Source organism: Thamnophis sirtalis, unplaced genomic scaffold (genome assembly GCF_051295495.1).
Source record: "Thamnophis sirtalis isolate CommonGarterSnake01/CBP01778 unplaced genomic scaffold, rThaSir2_p1.2 scaffold_8, whole genome shotgun sequence".
In the NCBI taxonomy this organism is placed as follows: domain Eukaryota; kingdom Metazoa; phylum Chordata; class Lepidosauria; order Squamata; family Natricidae; genus Thamnophis; species Thamnophis sirtalis.
The window spans coordinates 54687665-54709476 of record NW_028261388.1 but is presented as its reverse complement, the minus strand read 5'-3'; the positions used below and the strand labels follow the sequence as shown (position 1 = coordinate 54709476).

Genomic DNA, 21812 nt, shown 5'->3' with positions numbered 1-21812 from the left:
AAGGCTGAGTCAACCTTGAGCCTGGTGAGACTCAATCGACTGGACTGCTGGCAGTCATCAGTCAACAGAATTAGCCTGCAGTACTGCATTCTAACTACTGTGCCACCATGGCTCTTTTGGTAATTGGAAATATAACCCTAAGCCTGTAATTTCTCCCTATTGCTACTTCCAGATATTAAATAAGTTGTTCATGAAAAGATAAAAATCGCAGTTGAGTTACCTATATTTTAATACAATGTCTAAAATGAAGATCAGCTCTGAATATCCCACTCTCTTTTGCAGAAATTATCCTTTAAATTCTGTATTTTGGACCTTTACAACAATTATTTGATGTCTAAAATAATGTAATTGGTTCTTATTTCCTAAAAAGTTACTTACCCTTCTGAAGTATATCCAGATGAAGTTAAGAGATTGTTCTGAAAGATACAATGAATTTGACTTGAAATCTTTAAGTGGTAGATAATCCCATGGGAAGAATAATCATTGCGAAGAACAGTTCTTGCAATGGTGTGTGTGGTATTCTGTAAAAGAAGTGCAACAGAGAAAGATATATTGAATTTGTAATTATTATTATTTTTAGTTTAAAAGATAGCAAACAGGATTGTGAAAAAATAGATACGTGTAGGCTGGGCTATAAAGTAAGCAAAACAGTAAAATGAAGAACCATTCAGGACCTGCTGATTATACAAGGATTGTATTCTATTCATTTAGTTAAACTATTCATAATTAGTTGATTTCAGATGAGGAATCTAATATGTAGAAGATCCTTGGGAAAAAATAAGAATTACATTACAGTAACAGAAAAGAATGAGAAATACATTTCAGAAACAATTTGTTTAAACTGTGAATCAAAGCCCAAATCCTGTCCTGCTATGTGGTCTTTATGGATAACATATGAATAATTTTTTGTTATTATCATCTTTTTTCTAAGAATTTAGAAATTAAAAAATAAGATTTTTTCTTATTAAGAAAGTGGAATGACATGTAATACTATTCATCATTAATAATTCTAAAAACCTTATATTAATTATTTCAAATTATTTATTCTTAATGTTTAATTAGAATTTATTTAATTTATTGTAGAGTAACAGACTTACAGTTTGTATTTCAGTTTCGCACTCGTTCCAGCCTGTCTGAAGTACCACATGACTAGAATTACTGGAAGTTACATTGCAGCGAGGATTCCCTAGGTACAAGGAAGTTTCTGGGATAGATTGCTGGTGCAGAAAGTTCTTCTTAATGGAGACGACAATTTTTTCAAACTCACACAGTACTTGAACTGCCTCCTTAATTGAACCAGCAGCAGAACTCTTAATCAAGGGCGAATTCTGAGGTAAATCACTAATGTTTGTTCTTTGATTTATATTTTGCTTATTAATTGTAGTGTTGGCAGTTGCATTTTCCAAGCTTCTGCCACTACTAATAGAAAAATTATCTTTGGCAGATGAAGGCATGGGGTCTGAAGTAGATGGATAGGTCAAGGGTAAAGTTGTGCTGCTCCATTCCTTTGACCGTTCATCTCCAGAACTAAGGCTGGAAGAAAGTACTATAAAGTAGAGAAAAGTTATTGAAAATTGCATTGTATAATTCATTTTTCCCCATAAAGAATTACAGTAAATATAACTTTGAGATCTATCCTTCAAGAAGCCTTCCCGTTTGGAAATATGCAGAGTGCATATTCAAGCCAAATGTTGCTCAGCCTGAGCTAGCTGAACACAGAGAATGCCAGCCAATGGATACTCACTGTCTCAGCTTCAAACTTGCCCATTCTGTAAATTGACAAAAAAAAACCTATCTTCTTTCATAAAATAATTGTCTTATCCCAATCCACCAATGTAGTCAAAGTTCATGTATTTAGAAACACGTGTGTTTACAGCTGTATGTTGGCTTATCCCTTCTGATAAGCTATTTTTCAAAGTTATGGGAGCTTTACTGACAACTGTGAAAGAATCTTCATCTCTCAATGATGTCAGATCAACCTTGCAAGTGAAATGTGTTTTTCTAGCAAATTTTGATAATGTTACATAACTGTTAACTTTCATACTGTGTTTATGAGAGGTCATTCCCAAGGCGGACTGAATAAACTTTGAAGTGAGACAGATAAAAGCTCCTATCCAATGAGAAAAAGAAATCACTTGAAAGAGCAATAGCGCTTAGATTTATAAGCCGCTTCAAAGTGCTTTACAGCCCTCTCTAAGTGGTTGAATGGAACCTTGAGCAGGTGGGAATGAAACTGCTCAACTGATTGTATTGCAGGCAGTCAGCGGAACTAGCCTGCAATACTGCATTCTAACTACTGTACCACTACAGCTCTTATGCCCGATCAATTCACTGGGATATTTTTTTATATGTTTCTAAAGTATTACTTTAATTACTTGAAAGGGATGAACAGCTAGAGATTTTTTTTTATAGAAATCTATTCAAGCTTCATTCGAGGAGGATACTTAATCAGAATTTTATATTATAGCAGTAAGATGTCTAATATATTTTTTCATTTACCACTTAATTACTTCAGTAGCATTGTTATAATGTTAGAAACTCTGCAGATCATTCTTGAAAAGGACTACTGACTCTATTAATTCATATAATTACAAGTACCTTAGGCTTATGTTTGCTTACAGCTTTCTTTGATAAAGGAATGAGTTGAACCTCTTCCAGGTCAGGATTAAATACAAGCATCCAATATAACCTCTCCTTTTTTTAGATTGTTTCTTTTTGTGAAAAGAATCAGGACACAGGCATAGTGTTGCTAGCAGGTCAGCCCATCAAAACTCAAACAAAGCCTAACCTCCCCCTTCCTCCTCTTCTTCCTTCTCAAGAGAAACTGGGAGCCTGTTTCACTGAAGGGAAGATTGGCTAGAACAGTGGTCGGCAAACCCATTAGTCAACAGAGCCCAATATTAACAGTGCAACGATTGAAATTTCTTTTGAGAGCCAATTTTTTAAAACTTAAACTATATAGGTAGGTACATTGTTATTAACTTAATTAGGGTACTCCTTAACTGGCCTTTGCTAAAAAACGTCCTCAATCGTACGTTCGCTGAGGTCGATCCCTTCCAACTCTCCCAAAGCATATAAATTTAATAAAATACAAAAATACAAATACAAATACAAAGCTCCCACTCTCGTCTGGTATACTTGTTTCATCTATCTCCTTTCATTCATCCAAGAGCCAAGCCAAGAGCCAAGGTGGTGCAGTGGTTAAATGCAGCACTGTAGGCTACTGCTAGATCAGCAGTTCAGCGGTTCAAATCTCACCGGCTCAGGGTTGACTCAGCCTTCCATCCTTCCGAGGTGGGTAAAATGAGGACCCAGATTGTTGGGGGCAATATGCTGACTCTCTGTAAACCGCTTACAGAGGGCTGAAAGCCCTATGAAGCGGTATATAAGTCTACTGCTATTGCTATTGCTATCCGTGGCACGACAAAACTGCAGTCCACTAAAGTGCGCCCGATTAAAGCGCGTCGCTGATGTCATCAGCAGCGCGACAACAGCGACCACAGAGAAAAAAGGGCGCTTTAAAAAGCGCTTTGAAAGCAAGCCAATTCACGTTAAGGTAAGGGTTAGGTTTAGGTTTAGGGTTAGGTTAAGGGTTAGGTTTAGGGTTAGGGTTAGGTTTAGGGTTAGGTTAAGCGTTAGGGTTATTTTTAGGGTTAGGTTAAGGGTTAGCGTTAGGTTTAGCGTTAGGTTAAGGGTTAGGTTTACGGTTAGGTTAAGGGTTAGGTTTAGGGTTAGGTTTAGGGTTAGGTTTCGGGAGGTTAGGTTTAGGTTTAGGGGTTAATTTTAGTTTTAGCGCTCACAGCGTGCTTTTTTTGTCGCGCTGTGATGACGTCAGGTACGCGGTTTCGTCGAGCGCGCTTTAGTCGACCACGGTTTTGTGGTGGAACCCATTCATCCTCTCTATATGTCCAAACCATCTCAACGTACCTTTCTCAATCCTCGACACTACATCTTGTTTCACTCCACAATGTTCCCTAAAATTAACTTAATAAACTTTACTTAAAGTTTTAAGTCTTAGTTGAACTATAGGTACGTTGATTAAACTTGATATCATACTTAATAATGATATTATTTATTGATAAAATTAAATTCCTTACAATTTACCTTACACTATCCATAAAATTAAATCATGATAATGACTGACAAACACGAATGTGAACAATGGCCTTGCATCTCCTTGGAAAGTTTGGGTAAGTCAGGTTTGTGTGTGACTGTCTCTCACTTGCTCGGTCTCTGTGTCTCTCTCTGTCTGTCTGTCTCTGTCTCTCTATCCTCCCATCCTCTCTCTCTCTCTGTCACTGTTTGTGTGTGTGTGTGTGTCACTCACTCACTTAATCACTCACTCTGTGTGTGTGTCTCTGTCTCTGTCTGTCTGTTTCTTTCTCTCACTCATACACACTCATACACACACATACTGTAGTCACCTTGTTGAGTGTTCCAATCACATTTGAAACACTCAACAACTGGCCTGCATTTATGGTTTTTTTGCAGCATTCTGCAGTCATAGGACCAAAATATATGGTTAAAAGTACCTGACAGCGACGTTTTTCCCTGTTGGGCTCTGCAGAACATTCCAAGACAGATGCCACCACATCTGCCCTCTTCGAGGACAGGTCCTCTGCAGAAGAACGAGGCCCAGCTGGTTGCCCTCCTGTTCCTCGTCTTCTGGCCGCAGCTCCATGCTCCCAATTGGCCCTTCCTCCCTCGGAGGGGTTTGGAGGGAAGCGTCTGCAGAAGCCCGAGCAAGTGAGAACAAGTTCCCACCGTTACGAAGTGTCAGAGACTGTAATTGTACAGGTTGTGAGCGTGGGCATATGTTTTCCACTGCATGGAGCAGCAGTGAGGCTATGCATGACCGGCGATGACTCCGGAGACAATCTGTGGGGGGCGGGGTCCCCCACACATTCCTTGTCTTCCTGGATGACCTCTGGAGTCATCACTAGCCGGGCAGAGCCTCGCCACTGCTCCACGCTGTGGAAAACATAGGCGTGTGCGCACAGCCCGTACAATTATAGTCTATGAGACTTTGTAACGGCGGGAACCTGTTCTCACTCACCCAGGCTTCTGCAGAAGCTTCCCCCTGAAGCTCTCTGAGGGAGGAAGGTCTAGTTGGGAGAGGGGCTTTGGTCCTGCTCCAGGCTGTAAGGTTGTGCACACGCCTATGTTTTCCACAGAGTGGGGCCACGGCTGGAAGACAAGGAATGTGAGGTGGCGCAGCGGTGGAAGAGCCACACTTAAGAGACCAAAGAGCCACATGTGGCTCGCAAGTCGCAGTTTTCCGACCACTGGGCTAGAAGATGGACTTACCATCCATCTGCAGCCCCCTCAACACCATTCAGTTCCTGTGTCAATTTTATCAGAGTACCAATGTAAAAGAATTTTTAGCTTCACCACCATCTCAAAAAGTTTCCTTTATCAGTCAGCTACAACCCCCTTTTATTTTCCTGACAAGGAGGATGACACTAAAGAACAGTACATCAGTCGCTAAGACAGCCTTCCCCTGTCTTAGTCTGATGTGTGGATTGCAAATTCTAGGATTCTTAGTAATGGCCCTTGTGGGTGGCATCCAATGTCTCCCAATGCCATCCACAACTTTTCTTCCCAAGAAGAGCCATGTCAGGTTTAAAGGCAACCTTAGTGATCAGTAGTGGAGGTATCTGAAAGTCAGTACTTCATTAGAAAAGATTTGTGGCTACCTCAATATTGACAGCCAAATCAAGTTGAAGAAACTACAGGTGTTCGAATGGCCTTTGGAAGTGACAGGTTCAAGTAACTGGATCTTGCCCACTGCATGAACAAGAACTTCTGAGAGTGAATGTAATCCTTTGCATGGGGACCACAACAATAACATGGCAATAAGAATAGCAGAGTTGGAAGAAAATGAAAATAAACATTGAAACCTTGCCTTCACAGTTTCTCCCAGGTCTCTCAGCATTTACACTGACAAATCCTTCTTTGCATTTGCATTCATAAGACCCATAAATATTGTAGCAGGACGCATTAGGAGAACAATCTGTTTCCTCTCTCTCACATTCATTGTTATCTGTTTTTAAATATATAATAAAAGAGAGAAGTAATACATGAGTTTGTGACTATTATTTAGCATACTTTGCTATTTCTATACTTAAAATGTCAGTACTTTTGTTCTTTCAAATGAACATCATTCTAATACCATACTACTTACTACGATTCATGAGTAACTCATAAATCAAACAAACTTCATAAGAAGTAAATACTGTATGCAAATATAATGAGTGAAGTAAACATAATTAGAATATCATTTTGGAATTCTGCTGCCCTTGGAGAATATTGGTCTGAGTTTTGGCCGCTTATAAAATTAATCTATGAAATTAAAAGAAACTATTATTTACCATATATGGAAAGACTGCTATTATCAACCTTGAAAAGGCTGCTGTTTCGAAAAGCTTCAAGAAGAGACTCAGAAACATTCCTTGCATCCATGTCTGTTGGAATCAAGAGGCTGAAATTGACCACAATGCTTCCTGGGATAATGCTTACTATTGAAATGTTAATCATACCAGCATCCATTTTTTGAAGAATATTAGGAGGCAAAGATGTTCGGACCTGTTACCAAAACAGAGTCATGAATTTGTGTATGTATTTGTTCTGAGAATTATTTTAATTGCATGATTTGAAGGATGACACACAGATTTTTGAAAATTATTTGTTTGTTTGTTTGTTATTTCCCACTTTTATATTTATGCAACAACTCAAAGTGGCAAATATATCCACACACCTACCTTCTCCTATTTTCCCCACAATGGCCTTGTGAGGTGAGTTGGGCTAAGAGAGTGCCTAGCCAAGAATCCACCAGCTGGCTTTCTTGTCTAAGGCAGAACTAGAATTCAGTTTCCTACTTTCTAGTCTGATGCCTTAAAACACTTGACCAAACTGACTTACTTAATGATTGAATAAAATCACATAGAACATTCAGAAGATGCGATGAAGTTGCATCCAACAAGATTTCTCAATAACCAACCAATGTCGTTGAACTACCTTTCTAATTATTTAACTGAGGATAGCCTTGGGTATTCTTAAAAACAAAATAAAGAAGTTAGCATATAGAGATGGTAGACTACAGGTAGTCCTTGACTTATGATCACAGTTACTGTTTAGCCCAAAATTTCTGTTGCTAAGCAAGACATTTGCTAAGTGAGTTTTGCCCCACTTTACAACCTTTCTTGCCACCGTTGTTAAATGAATCACTACAGTTGTTAAATTAGTAACATGGTTGTTAAGTGACTGTAGCTTCCCCATTGACTTTGCTAGTCAGAAGGTCACAAAAGATCCCAGGACTTTGCAACAGTTAAAAATATGAGTCAGTTGCTAAGTGCCTGAATTTTGATCATGTGACCATAAGAATGTTGCAATGGTTATAAGTATGGAAAATGGCCATTAATCACTTTTTTCAGTGTTGTTGTAACTTCGAACAGTCACTAAATGTACTATTATAAATCAAGGATAACCTGTATTTCCATAAGCATATACTTGCTTTGTTATTGCAAGCAATATGCAATTTAGTTGCATATTCATAGCCTCAATCTGTGTTTTCTAATGTTTCCTAAAGTAGTCCTAGGACACTTCAGGGTCTCCCAGGATCATCTCAAGCATCCTCAAAATAAAAATTATTTGCCTATGTGGAAAAATAATATAAGATCCCATCAAATAATCATGAGAAGTGGTAGCAGCACCAAATGCATATTTTTAATAAGGTAATATTGATAAACACAGGTAGTCCTCGACTTACAACAGTGACTGTTTAGTATTGTAGCAGCCCCATGATCATGTGATCAAAATTCAGATGCTTGGCATCTGGTTCATGCTTATGACCGTTGCCATGTCCCAAGGTCATATGATAACTTTTTGCATTCTTCTAATGAGCAAAATCAATGGGGAAGCCAGATTCATTTAACAATCATGGTACTAATTTATCAACTGCAATGATTCACATAACAACTGTGGCAAAAAATGTCCTAAAAAGGGGGGAAACTCACTTAATAAATGTCTCACTTAAGAACAGAAATTTTCAGCTCAATTGTGGTCGTACGTTGAGGACTAGCTGTATAGCCCATGCAAGAAAAGCTCTTTTGAGATCCTCCATAATATTTTAAAGTGAGAAGAGGGCTTGAGAGGGGAAAAAAACTTTATTATTGACCTAGACAAGGAATGGAGAAATGTCAGCCCTTCAAGATAGACCAGACTTAGAAACCAAACCAAAGGCAGGATCTCAGCGTTTGACTGCTTTAAAACTCAACAAATATGGTACTCTGCACATTTGGATGTCAAAATTTTGTCTCTTTTGCACAAGCTAGAACTTGTTGATGTCAACTGCCCTGTGACTAATACACTATTCCTTATGGGAAACATTTGTTTGACACTCATCATTTTTGGTACTCATTGCACCTCTCAGAACCAATTAACAATGAGTACCAAGGTACCACTGTAATAACAGAATATTGTAAGTCTGAAACTTTTTCACCCTTCACTCTCTTTATGTTCATGAGAACTAGGGAGGATCTTTGCTGAGATGTTCAGTTAGGTTGCAGACCTGGACCCAGATTTCTTTCATTTGACCATTCTGTTGTTTGCAGCTCCTCCTCCTTGTTCCCCAAGATTATTCCTGTTGCCCAGTACAAGAAATTCTGTTGCAGTAACAGTTGTTCTTGAATGATTGAATAATTATTCTGTTATTTTGTTAAGTCTTTAAGAATGTGAAATGGCTGCTTTGTTCTCCCAAAAAAATGTGTCTCTTCCTCTATATTACACAGTTCCGTTAATGCATGTGAGATAGGCTTATGCCAACCTCTTGACTTTTGCTTTACTCATATACACTACATGGGATCTGTAAGCAACTTTACATCCTCTTTATGTGTTCACACTGCCATTCCCAAGTAGCCAACTGGAAATTTGGGAGTGCAAACAGCTCACTACTGCAACGTGCTCTACATGGGGCAGCCCTTGAAGAGCATTCGGAGACTTCAGCTTGTCCAGAATGCAGCCGTGCGAGCGATTGTGGGTGCACCTCGGTTCACCCATGTAACACCTATCCTCTGCGAGCTGCACTGGCTGCCTATCGGTCTTCGGATACGCTTCAAGGCACTAGTCATCACTTATAAAGCCCTTCATGGTATTGGACCTGGGTACTTGAGAGACCGCCTGCTGCCACTTACCTCCAATAGACCAATTAGATCCCACAGATTAGGCCTCCTCCGAATTCCATCCGCTGGCCAATGCCGACTGCCGGCTACCCGGAGGAGGGCCTTCTCTGTGGCTGCTCCGACCCTCTGGAATGAGCTCCCCATGGAGATTCGAACCCTCACCACCCTCCAGGCCTTCCGCAAAGCCCTTAAAACCTGGCTGCTCCGACAGGCCTGGGGCTAAAGAGCTTTGCCCCCCTTCTCGAATGGTATGGTTGTTGTGTGTTTTTTAAATTTTATATTGTTATGTTCGTCTTTTTATCCCCCTGTCTGTATCCCCTTCCCTGACTGAATTGTGAGCCGCCCTGAGTCCCCTTCGGGGAAAAGGGCGGCATATAAATGTAATAAATCCAATCCAATCCAATTCATTCTTATCCAGCCAGCTGAATGTAAATAAAGCAAATCCAGGGACTGATTCTGGCAATATGGGCAATTGGTATTATTCACCACATTCACTTTTCAGTCAGTGAATTTGTGGGTTTGAAGCTGAGCACAAAGTTCAACTTCGTACTATTTTTAGTTCTGTAATTTTTATCCCTATTTCAGATTTGCAAGTTGCAACTTAAGGTTACGTTGCCATAGAATTATTACTCCACATTATGAGACATTATGGATATCCTAGATCATATTCAATAAAATAAGTATCTGATTATGTCCCTTATACATTTTTACATTCTTCATTTTTTAAAAGGTATCATCATCTTACTTCATTAAGAAACATCTTTGAAAAATTTTGGTGCTTTTCACTTCTTGAGTTGCTGAACTCTGAGCTATAGTTCAGATTCGTTATCCTAATTGTCCCATTAAACTTCTGGGCAGCTGCAAGATATGAGAAGGTGACCAAAATTAGACAAGCATTGTTAGTTAAAATACGAGTAATCAGTTTGTGGGCAGGTTCTAGACATCAAATACATTATGCCAAGTCACTTCTACACTTCAAATGGAAAATCAAAAGAATATCTTAAAAGCAACTGAAAAGAAGCAACTTTACATTTAGAGACACAAGTGATATTTACCATCTGACTGTTTTGTATCTACGATCAAAGAAGTGCAGAACAGTTTTTTCTCTTTTGAACAAATAAAATAATTTTGAAATTATTTTGATTGTGAATAATTGTGAAAACAATATAATGATGAAGATTAAAATATAACATTCATCATATACTATGTACAAATATTAGCAAATTAAATCAAATAGTCTGAATTAATAGCTAACAATATTTATCCTACACAATATATTATTTTAAAAATAGAAAAAACAAAAAAAGAACCCCAAAGTCCTTTCTTCATCCCTCTATGTTAAAAAAGAAATGTAATTGTTGATGATTAGCATATATCAACAATTATAACTGCAAATATGATATATTTAGAAAATAACTATTATTATGTTATATTCTAATTATTTTGGATATTCACCTACCCCTTGCTTACAAAAAATCAATAATTTTGATTATTTTCTTGATAAATTCCAAAAACACCAAATATAATCAAGGGGAACATTTTCACAAGTTGCAATCACTCTAAACTTGATTCCATAAATAGGAAGGATATTTGGAAAGACAATAGCATGCTAGTATGCTAGACATCTGATGTTTACTAAATGTCTGTTGATATTTATTTAGGATAAATTGGAAAGGTAACACTTTCTGTTATGGACTTCTGCAGAAGTATATGCACACTATGATATTTTATGTTGCTTTACCTGTCTTTATTTTACGTTGCACGATTTTACTTTCATTTCCATAAAAGTCTGGCTTTATTTTAACAGTGTACAAAGTTCCTGGTTTTAGTTCAGAAATATTCAGATGACAGCTTTGGGTTTTAATCTTCTTTATCAGCTGTTCCTGCTCAAAGAGCAGAAAATGGAAAGTAGTATTTGCTGAAAAATGTGTAGTCCAGGAAATCTGAAAGCTAGTATTCATCACACTGGAAAAAAATATTCTTTCAGCTGGAAATACCGCTGAAAAGACAAAGGGAAACAACTGAATCCATTATTAGTATTATCTATCACATTTGTTTTATGAACAATTTGATGCTTTATTAAAAAGAATATTTGATAGTGTAGAAACCTGTTGCTTGGATTTTTTTCTCGGCCCCAACTAGAAAATGGGTTTAGATCAGGAGTTCCAAATCCTGGTTCCATAGACCAGTATTAGTCCATGGTCTGTTGGGAACTGGGTTGTGCAAGTGATGGGTGAGCGCATGCGCAGGATCTAGGTTGTGCATGCAAAATCACACACACACCCGCCACCACTACTGCCATCATTGTCACCATTGCCGCAGCCAGTCTATGGGGCCAGAACGATTGGGGATGTTTGGCTTAGATGATACCTATCTGGTTAATCTTTGGACAAGGCTAAATAAGAACCTAAATAACAAATGATACAATTTTGGAAGAATAGTTAATCGTACGAAAACTTTTCTTCTATTATGACCCTGCTCATGTAATTATAGTTAGTTCCAAGGCAATCAGCATTCTATGCAAATAATGAACACCTATTTTAGGGGGCACAGTGGCCTCACTGCTAAGATGCTTGAGTTGTTGACTAGAAAGTTGGCAATTTGAGACCCAAGTACTGTGTGACGGGGTGAGTTGCCATTCCTGCTCCAGCTCCTGCCATCCTAGCAGTTTGAAAGCACACAATTGCAAGTACTTTGGTGGGAAGGTAACAGTATTCTGCACACCTCCACATATAGTTATGCTGGCCACATGACCACAGAAGAATCTTCAGACTCTCTCAGCTAGGAAACAGAAATGAGCACCAACCCCTAGAGTAAAACGCAACCAGATTGGGGAAACCTTTATCTTTTTATTTTACAAACAAGGGAACTGGTTGCGCTATATATCTGTTTAAATCCCACGAAAATATTAGAACTTCCATGTTCTTTTTTTTTTCTTATTTTATTTAGATGGAACCACTCCTCCGGCTTGTTGCCATTTGCGTCCATTTTCTAAACCCCACTGCCTTTCTCATTGTAATAACCTATTACTTTTAAAGTCAATGCTAACATAAAGGTATACTCACCACTCAAATCTGTAGCAAGGGAGATTGCCATATTCTTCTTGAAAGAAGATGGTGGTGCTGTACTGTTTCTTTCATTAGACCAAGAGCTGTTAGTTCCCCCAATGTGCCTATCAAGGGTATGGTTCAAAGCATGAAATTTGGCATTTTCAGTTACATTCACGGCTATAACATTCTCAGAACTTCTTTCAATTGAGAAGCGAGTTGTGCTAGCCTCCACTGTAGGTTCATTGCTCTTAAAAGAATAGTTTTCTATGTTTGAAACTCCAGGTGATGATGTCATTGAAGAGTTTTGCTGATCTTGGGTGGTCCATCTCTCTTCAGCTACAGTTCCATTTGAGATTGTTACATTGCCCGACCATTTTGGAGCCAAAGTAACTGTTTCTGGGCTATTTAAGGTGCTATTCTTCCTGAAATTCCCTGATATATTCATCTTTTGAGATGTTGCCAATGTCTTCCCTGCTGAAAGAGTGCTTGACTCCTGGATGCCACTAGATGGCAGCACTGTTGCTTCAGTATACTTAGTGAAAGATGACACCTCCTGTATTTCTGCCTTTGAGAAAGGTGTGGTAGTTGTATAATCAGTTACATTTGATCCCTGTGTAGTAACAGGATCCACAATTTCACCTGAATAACAACATTTTGTTCATAATAAGTATAAATATAATAACAGAGTAATATTTCCTTTCATTTATGCATGAAAAAAATATTAAGTTAGCTGAAACAAATTAATTATACAAATGAAACAGAGGCTAGCCCTGTTCATGCACTGCTCCATGTAAGTAGGCTCCAAGCTCTAAATAATGCAGGACCCATGTTACACCTCCTTGTTCACTATACTCCTCAAACTTCACCTGTTGAAAAGATTCAAAGGGGAACTAAACAAGAATGTTCAGGGGAGGTAGGAGCTACAACTATACAATCAATTTCTTGCCCCTTTCTTACATGTGACATGTATGCAACATGCATCAAAAAATCATGGGACTTCAAGTGCATACCGTGTTTCCCCGAAAATATGACAGGATCTTATTTTCTTTTTACCAACATATGGCTTGGGCTTTATTATGGGGAGGGGGTTTATTGTTTTAGGATTGCTGGGCAGCTGCTCTCTTGGGAGCGGGCTCCCAAAGAGCCGGGCACAGCCTCATGGGCGAATGGCTGTGTTGCACTGTCGCGGCAGCGCAACACAACAGCCATGAAGTGACCATGCTCATGGGCAGCCACTCGGCAACCCCCTTTGCACCCAGGCACAGCGCCATTCACTGACCTAGGGTATCACCAAGCCGCGTGAGTGCCGGTTCACAGCTCCTGCAGCTTGGCACCTTCCAAATGCCAGTGAATGGCGCTGTACCCGGCTACAAAGTGGGTTTGCTGGGTGGCTGCTTGTGAGCGTGGTCGCTTCATGGCTGTTGTGTTGTGCTGCTGCGACAGCGCAACACAGCCATTCGCCCATGAGGCTGTGCCCAGCTCTTTGGGAGCTTGTTCACAAGAAAACCGGCAACCCCCTCTTCAGCTGGGCACAGCGCTGCTCACCAACCTAGCGGTATCCGAAGGAGCCAAGCAACGTGATCACCTTTGCCTCCCCCCAGATTCCCGCAGCTTGGCACCTTCGGGATACTGCTAGGTTGATGAGCGATGCTCTGCCTGGCCGGAGGTGCCCAGGGGGCTTATTTGCGGGGGGTTATATTTTTGCCCACCAGAAAAATGTGGCATGGCTGTATTATGAGGATATGTAGTATTTTTGGAGAAACACTGTAGTTGCAGCCACTAGCTTGACTTTTTTTTAACAATCTCTCCCACAGCCAGTAATTATAGAGCATCCTCTATGTCATTAATGTCAAACTCATTATGTCACATGAGATTTCACAATGTTTTCCCCATTCATGTAATTGGGGTGGGCGTGGCCTGCATGTGACACTTCTGGCCCATGGAACACCAGTTTGACACCCCTGCTCTATGTCATCGGAATCTCTGAGTGCATCAGACACCTAATCAAACAAAATCAGATTATTTTCAGGATTGCTTTTCCCATTATGAAGCTGCTTACTTATTTAGCTCCTTAGGAGAGACTTTTTTGAAGATGTTTGATTCTCAGGCATGGTGAAATAGTGGGCCTTTTCCTATGTGGCTTCAGGTCTGTGAATCATGCTCCCTAAGGACATTTGTTTTATCATCTCTTTTTGAAGGTGATAAAAATACATCTCTTTTACCAAGCTTTACATTATTCATTGTTTTAAATGCTTAATTTTAATTCTGGTTTTGATTTTAATCATATTAACTTGTTACAGTTTTAAAAATTATTGTACACCACCTTGAATGTTGGAAGAAGCAGTATAATAAATTTAATAATTGATTTTTAAAAATAATAAAATCAAAGAACCCTCACAGGGTTTAATGCACCAAAGAAGACACTTTCCTAATTCATGGAACAAATCCTCATATTAAGACCATGATACAATGAGAGGTAAAACATATGAAAACAGACAAATTAATAAAACATTCATGCTTCCCAAATCTTAATTAGACACTAATTATTAAGGCACTTCAGATTTACAGTACTATCAGATCAAATTAGGGAGCTTTTTAAGAAACATATTAACAAATTAGAAAAATATTTTCAATTGAATAAAATAGTAATAATAAAATTGATACTGTACCTGTTTTCACAATTCTACTGGAGGTAACATTTTTACCACAAGCTTCATAGCTGATGGACATTGTATACATTACACTTGCTTCTAGATTTAACATAGTTAGCTTCATATCTGTGATTTCCATTCTTTCAACAAGTTCCTTGCCTTTGTACACTTCTACTCGGAACGAATGGTTCTGCGAAGAATTAATACTCCAAGATGCTTCAAAACTGCTGCTAGTTACATTGAAGATATTGTGGTTTCTAATAGAAGGAGGATCTACAACAACAAATGTGTGAGTGTTATCATATTTGAGGGAAAGAAATACTTTCAGTCATATTTTGTATGGCTAAGGAATGATAGATATGCACTTTAATTGCATAAAATAGTTTGTTTAGTATTTCCTTTTAGCAATAAATGAAGTCAATGCAGAATTTGATTCTTGGCTGAGGGACAGAAATTCTTTCCTCAACCTTTAGGGTAGAAATAAAAGGTGCTCTATTTGCCATTCCTAATTGGGATGCTATGCAAAATAACAACAACAACACCCTGTCTTTAGGAGGGCAGCCTTTTGTGTGGTTTCTGAAAATGTGTACATGTTTGCGATGGAATGAAATTAAACACTAAGCTATTTACGATTCAAGTTGTTTATCTTGAAATAGATGCTTTTACTCTTATTTTGACTGGACCTAAGTGGCTAGGGAATTGTGTTTTCTATTTCACATTAATATAATAAGTAAGTGGTTGTTCCACTAAGTTCATTTGCTAGTCGGCAAGTAGTATACATTTTATTTATTTATTTATTAAATTTATATGCCACCCATCTTGTTGGAGGTGATACCATGGACAATCTTACAAACTGATGAGGCCTGTTCTATTTCTTGCTGTAATTTGGCTAAAGAAGGGGAGAATGAAACTAGTCATTAGAGCTGATTGAAAGTTCAGTCTATCAAATACTAGTCACCATTTCTGGAAAGTAAAAGATCAATTTTTAGTTAGTCTTCCTCTTGGAACTAAAAGACATTTACTCAAAAGTGCCCAGACATCAGTTTACCTGTTCTGTTATAATCAACTCATCTTATTTTATTCAAGTCTAACAAATGCACACAAAATTCAGATTTCAGGATTAAACTAAAATAATTATTTGGCTATAATTTCCCAAGCAGCTCATTTCTTCCATTATAAATGTTATGTTCAAATGTTTATTTTTTCCTGCTCTAGAGCTTCCGGTGCATTTCTTTGTGCAGTTGGGACATGTAGAAATGTTCCACTAAATTCAACAGAAAAAATGTACATTTGCCTTCACATGAAGGCTAGCAAAGTGAAAATGTCATCACATGTGTCCCTCAAGATCAGGATTGTTTCCACTGAACATATGGGACTAATGAACTATTTCTGTTGGCCCCAAGGGTTGAATGGTCAGGTTAAAAGCTGACCATTCAGATTGTTAGGGGCACAGTAAAGAAAAAGGAAACAAGTGGTTCAATAATTGTGTCTTTATTTTGAAACTTAAACTATTTGAAGACTAGTACCAGGGGTGGGTTTCTGCAGGTACGGTATGATACGCATTATCAGATGGTCAAATTTACCGTGCCTTTCAGTACCAGTTGGTCCAGTTGCACCGTACTGGAATGCTTCCTCCACTGGCCTGCCCACCCCCACTCGCTCCCCCTGCCCACCTGGTCACCCCTCGATCTCTCTCTCGATCTCTCTCTCCCTCCCTCCCTCCCTCCCTCCCTCTCTCCCTCCCTCTCTCCCTCTCTCCTCTCTCCTCTCTCCTCTCTCTCTCTCTCTCTCTCTGCCTCGCCATGCTTGCAAAGTGTGGCATGAGGGGCAGAAGCCCCCAAACCCAGTGGAGAGCCTAAGCAAAGAAGGAGGTGGAGAGCTGGGTGGAGGAAGAGGGAAACCCTAGCAAGGGCTGCCTGCCCCCAACTCAACTCCATGCAGAGTGGGCTGCAGAGGGTGCCATAAGGCAGCAGAAGAAGGAACAGGAGAGGAGTTCCATGCAGGACTTTTCCAACAGCTGAACTCCTCTCCTGATCCTTTTTCTACTGTTTGAACAAGGTGGAGTGCGCTGCCTTGTCTTTCACAGTTTTTCATTTCCAATTTGGGGGGAAGAAATCCTTGACATGGATTCCCCCAGTTGGAAACGAGGTGGCTGTAAAAGACAAGGCAGCGCACCCCGCCTTGTTCAAACAGCAGAAGAAGGAACAGAAGATGAGTTCCACGTGGGGCTTTTCAAACAGCCGAACTCCCCTCCTGATTCTCAGGCAGGCTGGATCAGGAGCGCACACCAGGCTGTTGCTCCTGCCACTGTCGGTGCGAATCTTGTGAGGGGAAGAGAAAAAAAATAATAAAAGGCTCTGTGGCGGCAGGACCAGCGCACCATGGAGCGACCCACCCTGCTCCCCCGCCCGGCAGAGCTTTTTTTCCCCCTCAACTCGGCTCTTCTTCATTCTTTCCTTCACTCAGCACCCACCAAAGTGCTGCCCCCGCTCGGCTGCCCTCGCTGCCACCATGCCCCTCTGGGCTCGCTGTGGATTGCACTGCTGGGCAGGCAGCGCCCCAACTCCCCCGCTACCACCGCGCTACCTCAGCAGCAGCACCTCCCGCCAGCAGAATCGAGGCAGGGAAGAAGATCGAGCCACAGACGTGGAGCCACAGACTCCCCCCTTTCCCCCATCCCACAGTTCGCCTCCTTGAGTGGGACCAGGGCACGTGCAGGGTGAGTGGTGTTTGCGACCAACTTTAAAGTGAATGTGGCTGTTTGTGACTAAATGGGACAGAGAACATAGAAGGATGCGAGGGAACTTGGAGGTAATCTAGTCCAACCCCTTCCCAAGGCAGGAGTCCTTCCTTTTCTTTGAGAGCTGTCAGTGGCAGACATGAGGGAAATGGTGTGTGTGTGTGTGTGTGTGTGTGCGTGTGTGTGTGTGAGAGAGAGAGAGAGAGAAAGAAGGAAAGAAAGTTGTAGAGAGAGAGAGAGAAGAAGGAAGGAAGGAAGGAAGGAAGGAAGGAAGGAAGGAAGGAAGGAAGGAAGGAAGGAAAAGAAAGAAAATAAGTGGGGAAGAGAGACACAAGAAAGAAAGAAGGAAGGAAGGAAGGAAGGAAGGAAAGAAGGAAGGAAGGAAGGAAAAGAAAGAAAGAAAGAAAGAAAGAAAGAAAGAAAGAAAGAAAGAAAGAGAAAGGGAAAGAGAACTTACGATCACAATTGAGCCCAAAATTTTGGTTGCTAAGCAAGAGCATTGTTAAGTGAGTTTCACCACATTTTCCAACTTGGCCACACCCACCCAGTCACACTCCCACCAAGCCACTCCCACCCGGTCACATGACCACTGAGCCACTCCCACAAAACAGGCCACACCTACAGAATAGGTTCTAAAATATTTTGAAACCCACCACTGACTAGTACCATATATCTGAATGTTCAAGCAAGCTTTTTTTTTTTTACTGTTTTCTCCAATCTGATCCCTTCTAAATGTATTAAACTGAAATTCCTATTACTGCTGGTCAGGAAATTAAGCACCAATATATGACATCTTACGATAACCATTAACATTCTTTAAGCAACAATCTATAAAAGATCTCAGCTTCAGCACTTCATTCTATCACTCTAACTTTTTCAAATGATCTTAAGATTTTAAGAAAGTCTTCAAGGCAAAAGCTTTCTGATAAACTATACTGAACAGTAATCTATTGTTCTGAAATAGTAAGCTATACTTACAAACAAAATGTGTCAGTAGGTCCATTAATTTGTTTCATTTACATAAATATTCATTGGTTCCTTTATATACAGAGAAATACTAAATAAAAGATAGTGTAGACACAATTAAAAGAGCAAACATGCTTAAATAAAGTAGATCCTACAGGCCCTAAAGAAAACAAATTTTTAAAATAAATGAATTTTAACATATAAAGCAACTTACCACATTCAGAATCTACTGATACATTAATTTCAGGTTCTGCAGATCTTGAATTTCTCAACAAATTAGAAGAATGCGTATTTTTAATCAAAATGTTGGGTATATCATGATCACAATCTGGATCAAAGAAAAGAATAATGAAACATAACCACAAGCCAGTAAAGGTATTCCTAAAAGCTAGGTGCAATATTTAACCAGCTGTGGAATGTAGAGACAATATAGAGACAATGGTTTGTTATATAGCACATTTATTTCTGCCTTCTTTTAACATTTACCTATCCTCCTATTACTTCTGATGTGTTAGTGAAAAATGACCCCAAAATGGTTCAACGTCAGATAATATATCCCTTTGTATCTTTTGATAAACACTGGAACTCAAAGGATATTCCATTGATGCTCTGCTCTTTGAAAGCAAGGAAAAGGAATAAAAAGAGAGGGTTTTTTTAATGGTTGTCTGGATAACAAATGGTCTGGATAACAAACACAACCCCCCTAAACACATCCTGGACCTGACCAACCACTGCCTAACCAACACATACTTCATCCATAATGGACAAAGATACAAACAAATAGAAGGATTACCTCTCTCACCCGTCATCGCAAACTTATACATGGAACATTCTGAAACTAACGCCTTAGATAAATCTGAACACAAACACAAACTCTGCCTTAGATATGTTGATGACACTTTCATGATTTGGCCACACGGGAAAGAAAAACTGGACAACTTCCTCACACATCTCAACAGCCTACACCCCAAAATACAATTCACTATGGAAATAGAAGCAAACAACCAACTTCCTTTTCTGGATGTCCTAATCTACAAAAAACCCAATGGCTCCCTAGGACTTCTACCGGAAAAAAACACACACCAACCGCTACTTAAATGCACAATCCCATCACTACCCTGCAAAGATCAACTCTGTAGCCAAGACCCTCATCTCCGGAACCAAACGCAAGCCAACAAAGACCACCTGAAAACTGAATTACACACACTCACAAACATATTACTATCCAACGGATTCCAAACAAAAACAATAACCAACCTAATCCAAAGGGACACTCCCCCCAAAAAACCGAGACACAGAACAGGATAACGGCATCACCCTCCTCCCTTACATCAAAGGCAGCACAGATAAAATCAGCAAAATTCTTCACAAACACAATATCAAGACAGCCTTCAACACTGACCCAAAAATAGCCGACATCTTAAGAAACCCCAAAGACAAAATCCAGCTAGAAAACCAAGGAGTCTACGAAATACCATGCAAAATCTGCCCTGCAACATACATAGGACAAACGAACAGGAGAATAAATGCATGCATCACAGAACACAAGAACACAGTCAGAAAAAAAGAAAAAACTTTCTCCCTTTTCCAGCACCTTAAAGCTACAGGACATGAAATTAACTTTGAAGAAACCAGGTTAATCTCCAAAACTGAACACTTCAACAAGAGAATAATTATGAAAGCTATCAAAATAGAGAAACACCCCCACAACATGAATAAACGTGATGATACTTCCCGCCTACCAGACATCTAGAAACCAGCCCTAGTCTACAAACGAGCCCCACCCACCACCCAGGCCATTAAAATATGAAACAACAACGGACACACAGCCAGCACCAATCTACCAATCATGATACAACCACACAACCAATCATTCCACTAACTGAAACAAAGCCAGCACTCCACACCCCTCCACCAAGATTTATAGAAAGACAGCAGCTTAGATCACACTTTAAGCCCAAAACCCAGCCTGAAGATGGCGAGTGAGACCTCACCAAAACGTTGCCAAGACAATCTCAATCTTACATGGGAAAAGACCCAAATACAACAAGACAAGCATACCTACACCTGTGAAAATCTATGGAAATCTACTGAATACACTATAGTGACCAGACGTCCCGCTTTTGGCAGGACAGTCCCAATTTTTAATAATTTGTCCCGCATCCCGTGGCATTTTTAAAAAATCCCAATTTTTCGCACGGCCACGCACATGGCAAGAAAACACCGCGCAGCAGTTTGCAACTGCCGCGCAGTGATTTCTACCGTCACAGGCTCTGGAAGCTAGGGAGGTCCTTTGCAGGCGGCTAGAACTGGCCACCCGCAAAGGATCTCCCCAGACTTGTTTTGATGAGCGGACAGGCTTGGCAGGTCCGACCGGATTTGTGATTGGCTGGGAGAAGATGCCTCTCTCTTTCTCCCTCCCTCCCTCCCTCCCTCCCTCCCTCCCTCTCTCTCTCTCTCTGTGTGTGTGTGTGTGTGTGTGTGTGTGTGTTTTGGCATTTTCTGGAAAGGCTCGGCTCGTTCCGTCCAGACAGTTGGGATTCTGGCTTGGTCTGGACAAGCGGCGGAGTGGCGGCATCCGGGCTCGGCACAATGGCATCCCCATCATGGAGGCTGCAGACCAAGCCAGTCATCACCTGCCTGAAGAGCGTCCTCCTCATCTACACCTTTGTCTTCTGGGTGAGGAAGGATCTAAAGGAATAATGGGGGGCAGGGAAGAGGGCCCCCCTCCCCCTTGCCCTAGACATGCAGAGGTCTTCAAACTTGGGCACTTTAAGACTTGTGGACTTCAAATCCCATCATTCTCCAGCTGGAGAATGCTGGGAGTTGAAGTCCACAAGTCTCAAAGTGCCCAAGTTTGGGGAGCCCTGCCCTAGACAAAAAGGAGCAAGGCAATGGGTCCACCTTTGCCTTTCTCTCCTTCCCACCCCCAAACACTTTTGCAAAGGGAGGGGGCGCTTTTTGCAAAGAAAAGTGTGGTGGGGACTACATGAGCCAGGAGGCCACGGGAGCTAGAAGGAAGCCAGCAGAGGGGGCGGGAGCCGGAAAAAAAGGCGCCATGGCTTCTCAAAGCACAGCGGAGGAGGAGGAGGAGGCAGGGGTAACGCGGTGCCAGCTCAGGTGCTCCGAGCCTCCCCCCCCGTCAATGGTATCCCGCTTTACCAATGTTAAAATCAGGTCACCACACACACCACTTACATCTGCAGGTTTCCTGCCACCCCCTCAA

The 21812-nt window shown here is 40.5% G+C and overlaps 1 protein-coding gene across 1 annotated transcript in view; it reads right to left on the bottom strand.

Annotated features, from left to right (window-relative positions):
• UMODL1 (uromodulin like 1) overlaps positions 1-21812 on the bottom strand; it is a 46410-nt gene that overhangs the window by 11978 nt on the left and 12620 nt on the right. Inside the window, exons 5-13 of the mRNA XM_014061595.2 lie at positions 18801-18914; positions 14899-15153; positions 12245-12868; positions 10921-11178; positions 9925-10037; positions 6372-6585; positions 5906-6043; positions 1098-1546; positions 379-521 (exon numbers count right to left, since the gene is read on the bottom strand). Coding sequence (XP_013917070.2) covers positions 379-521; positions 1098-1546; positions 5906-6043; positions 6372-6585; positions 9925-10037; positions 10921-11178; positions 12245-12868; positions 14899-15153; positions 18801-18914 — 2308 coding nt within the window. The remainder of the gene's footprint in view (positions 1-378; positions 522-1097; positions 1547-5905; positions 6044-6371; positions 6586-9924; positions 10038-10920; positions 11179-12244; positions 12869-14898; positions 15154-18800; positions 18915-21812) is intronic.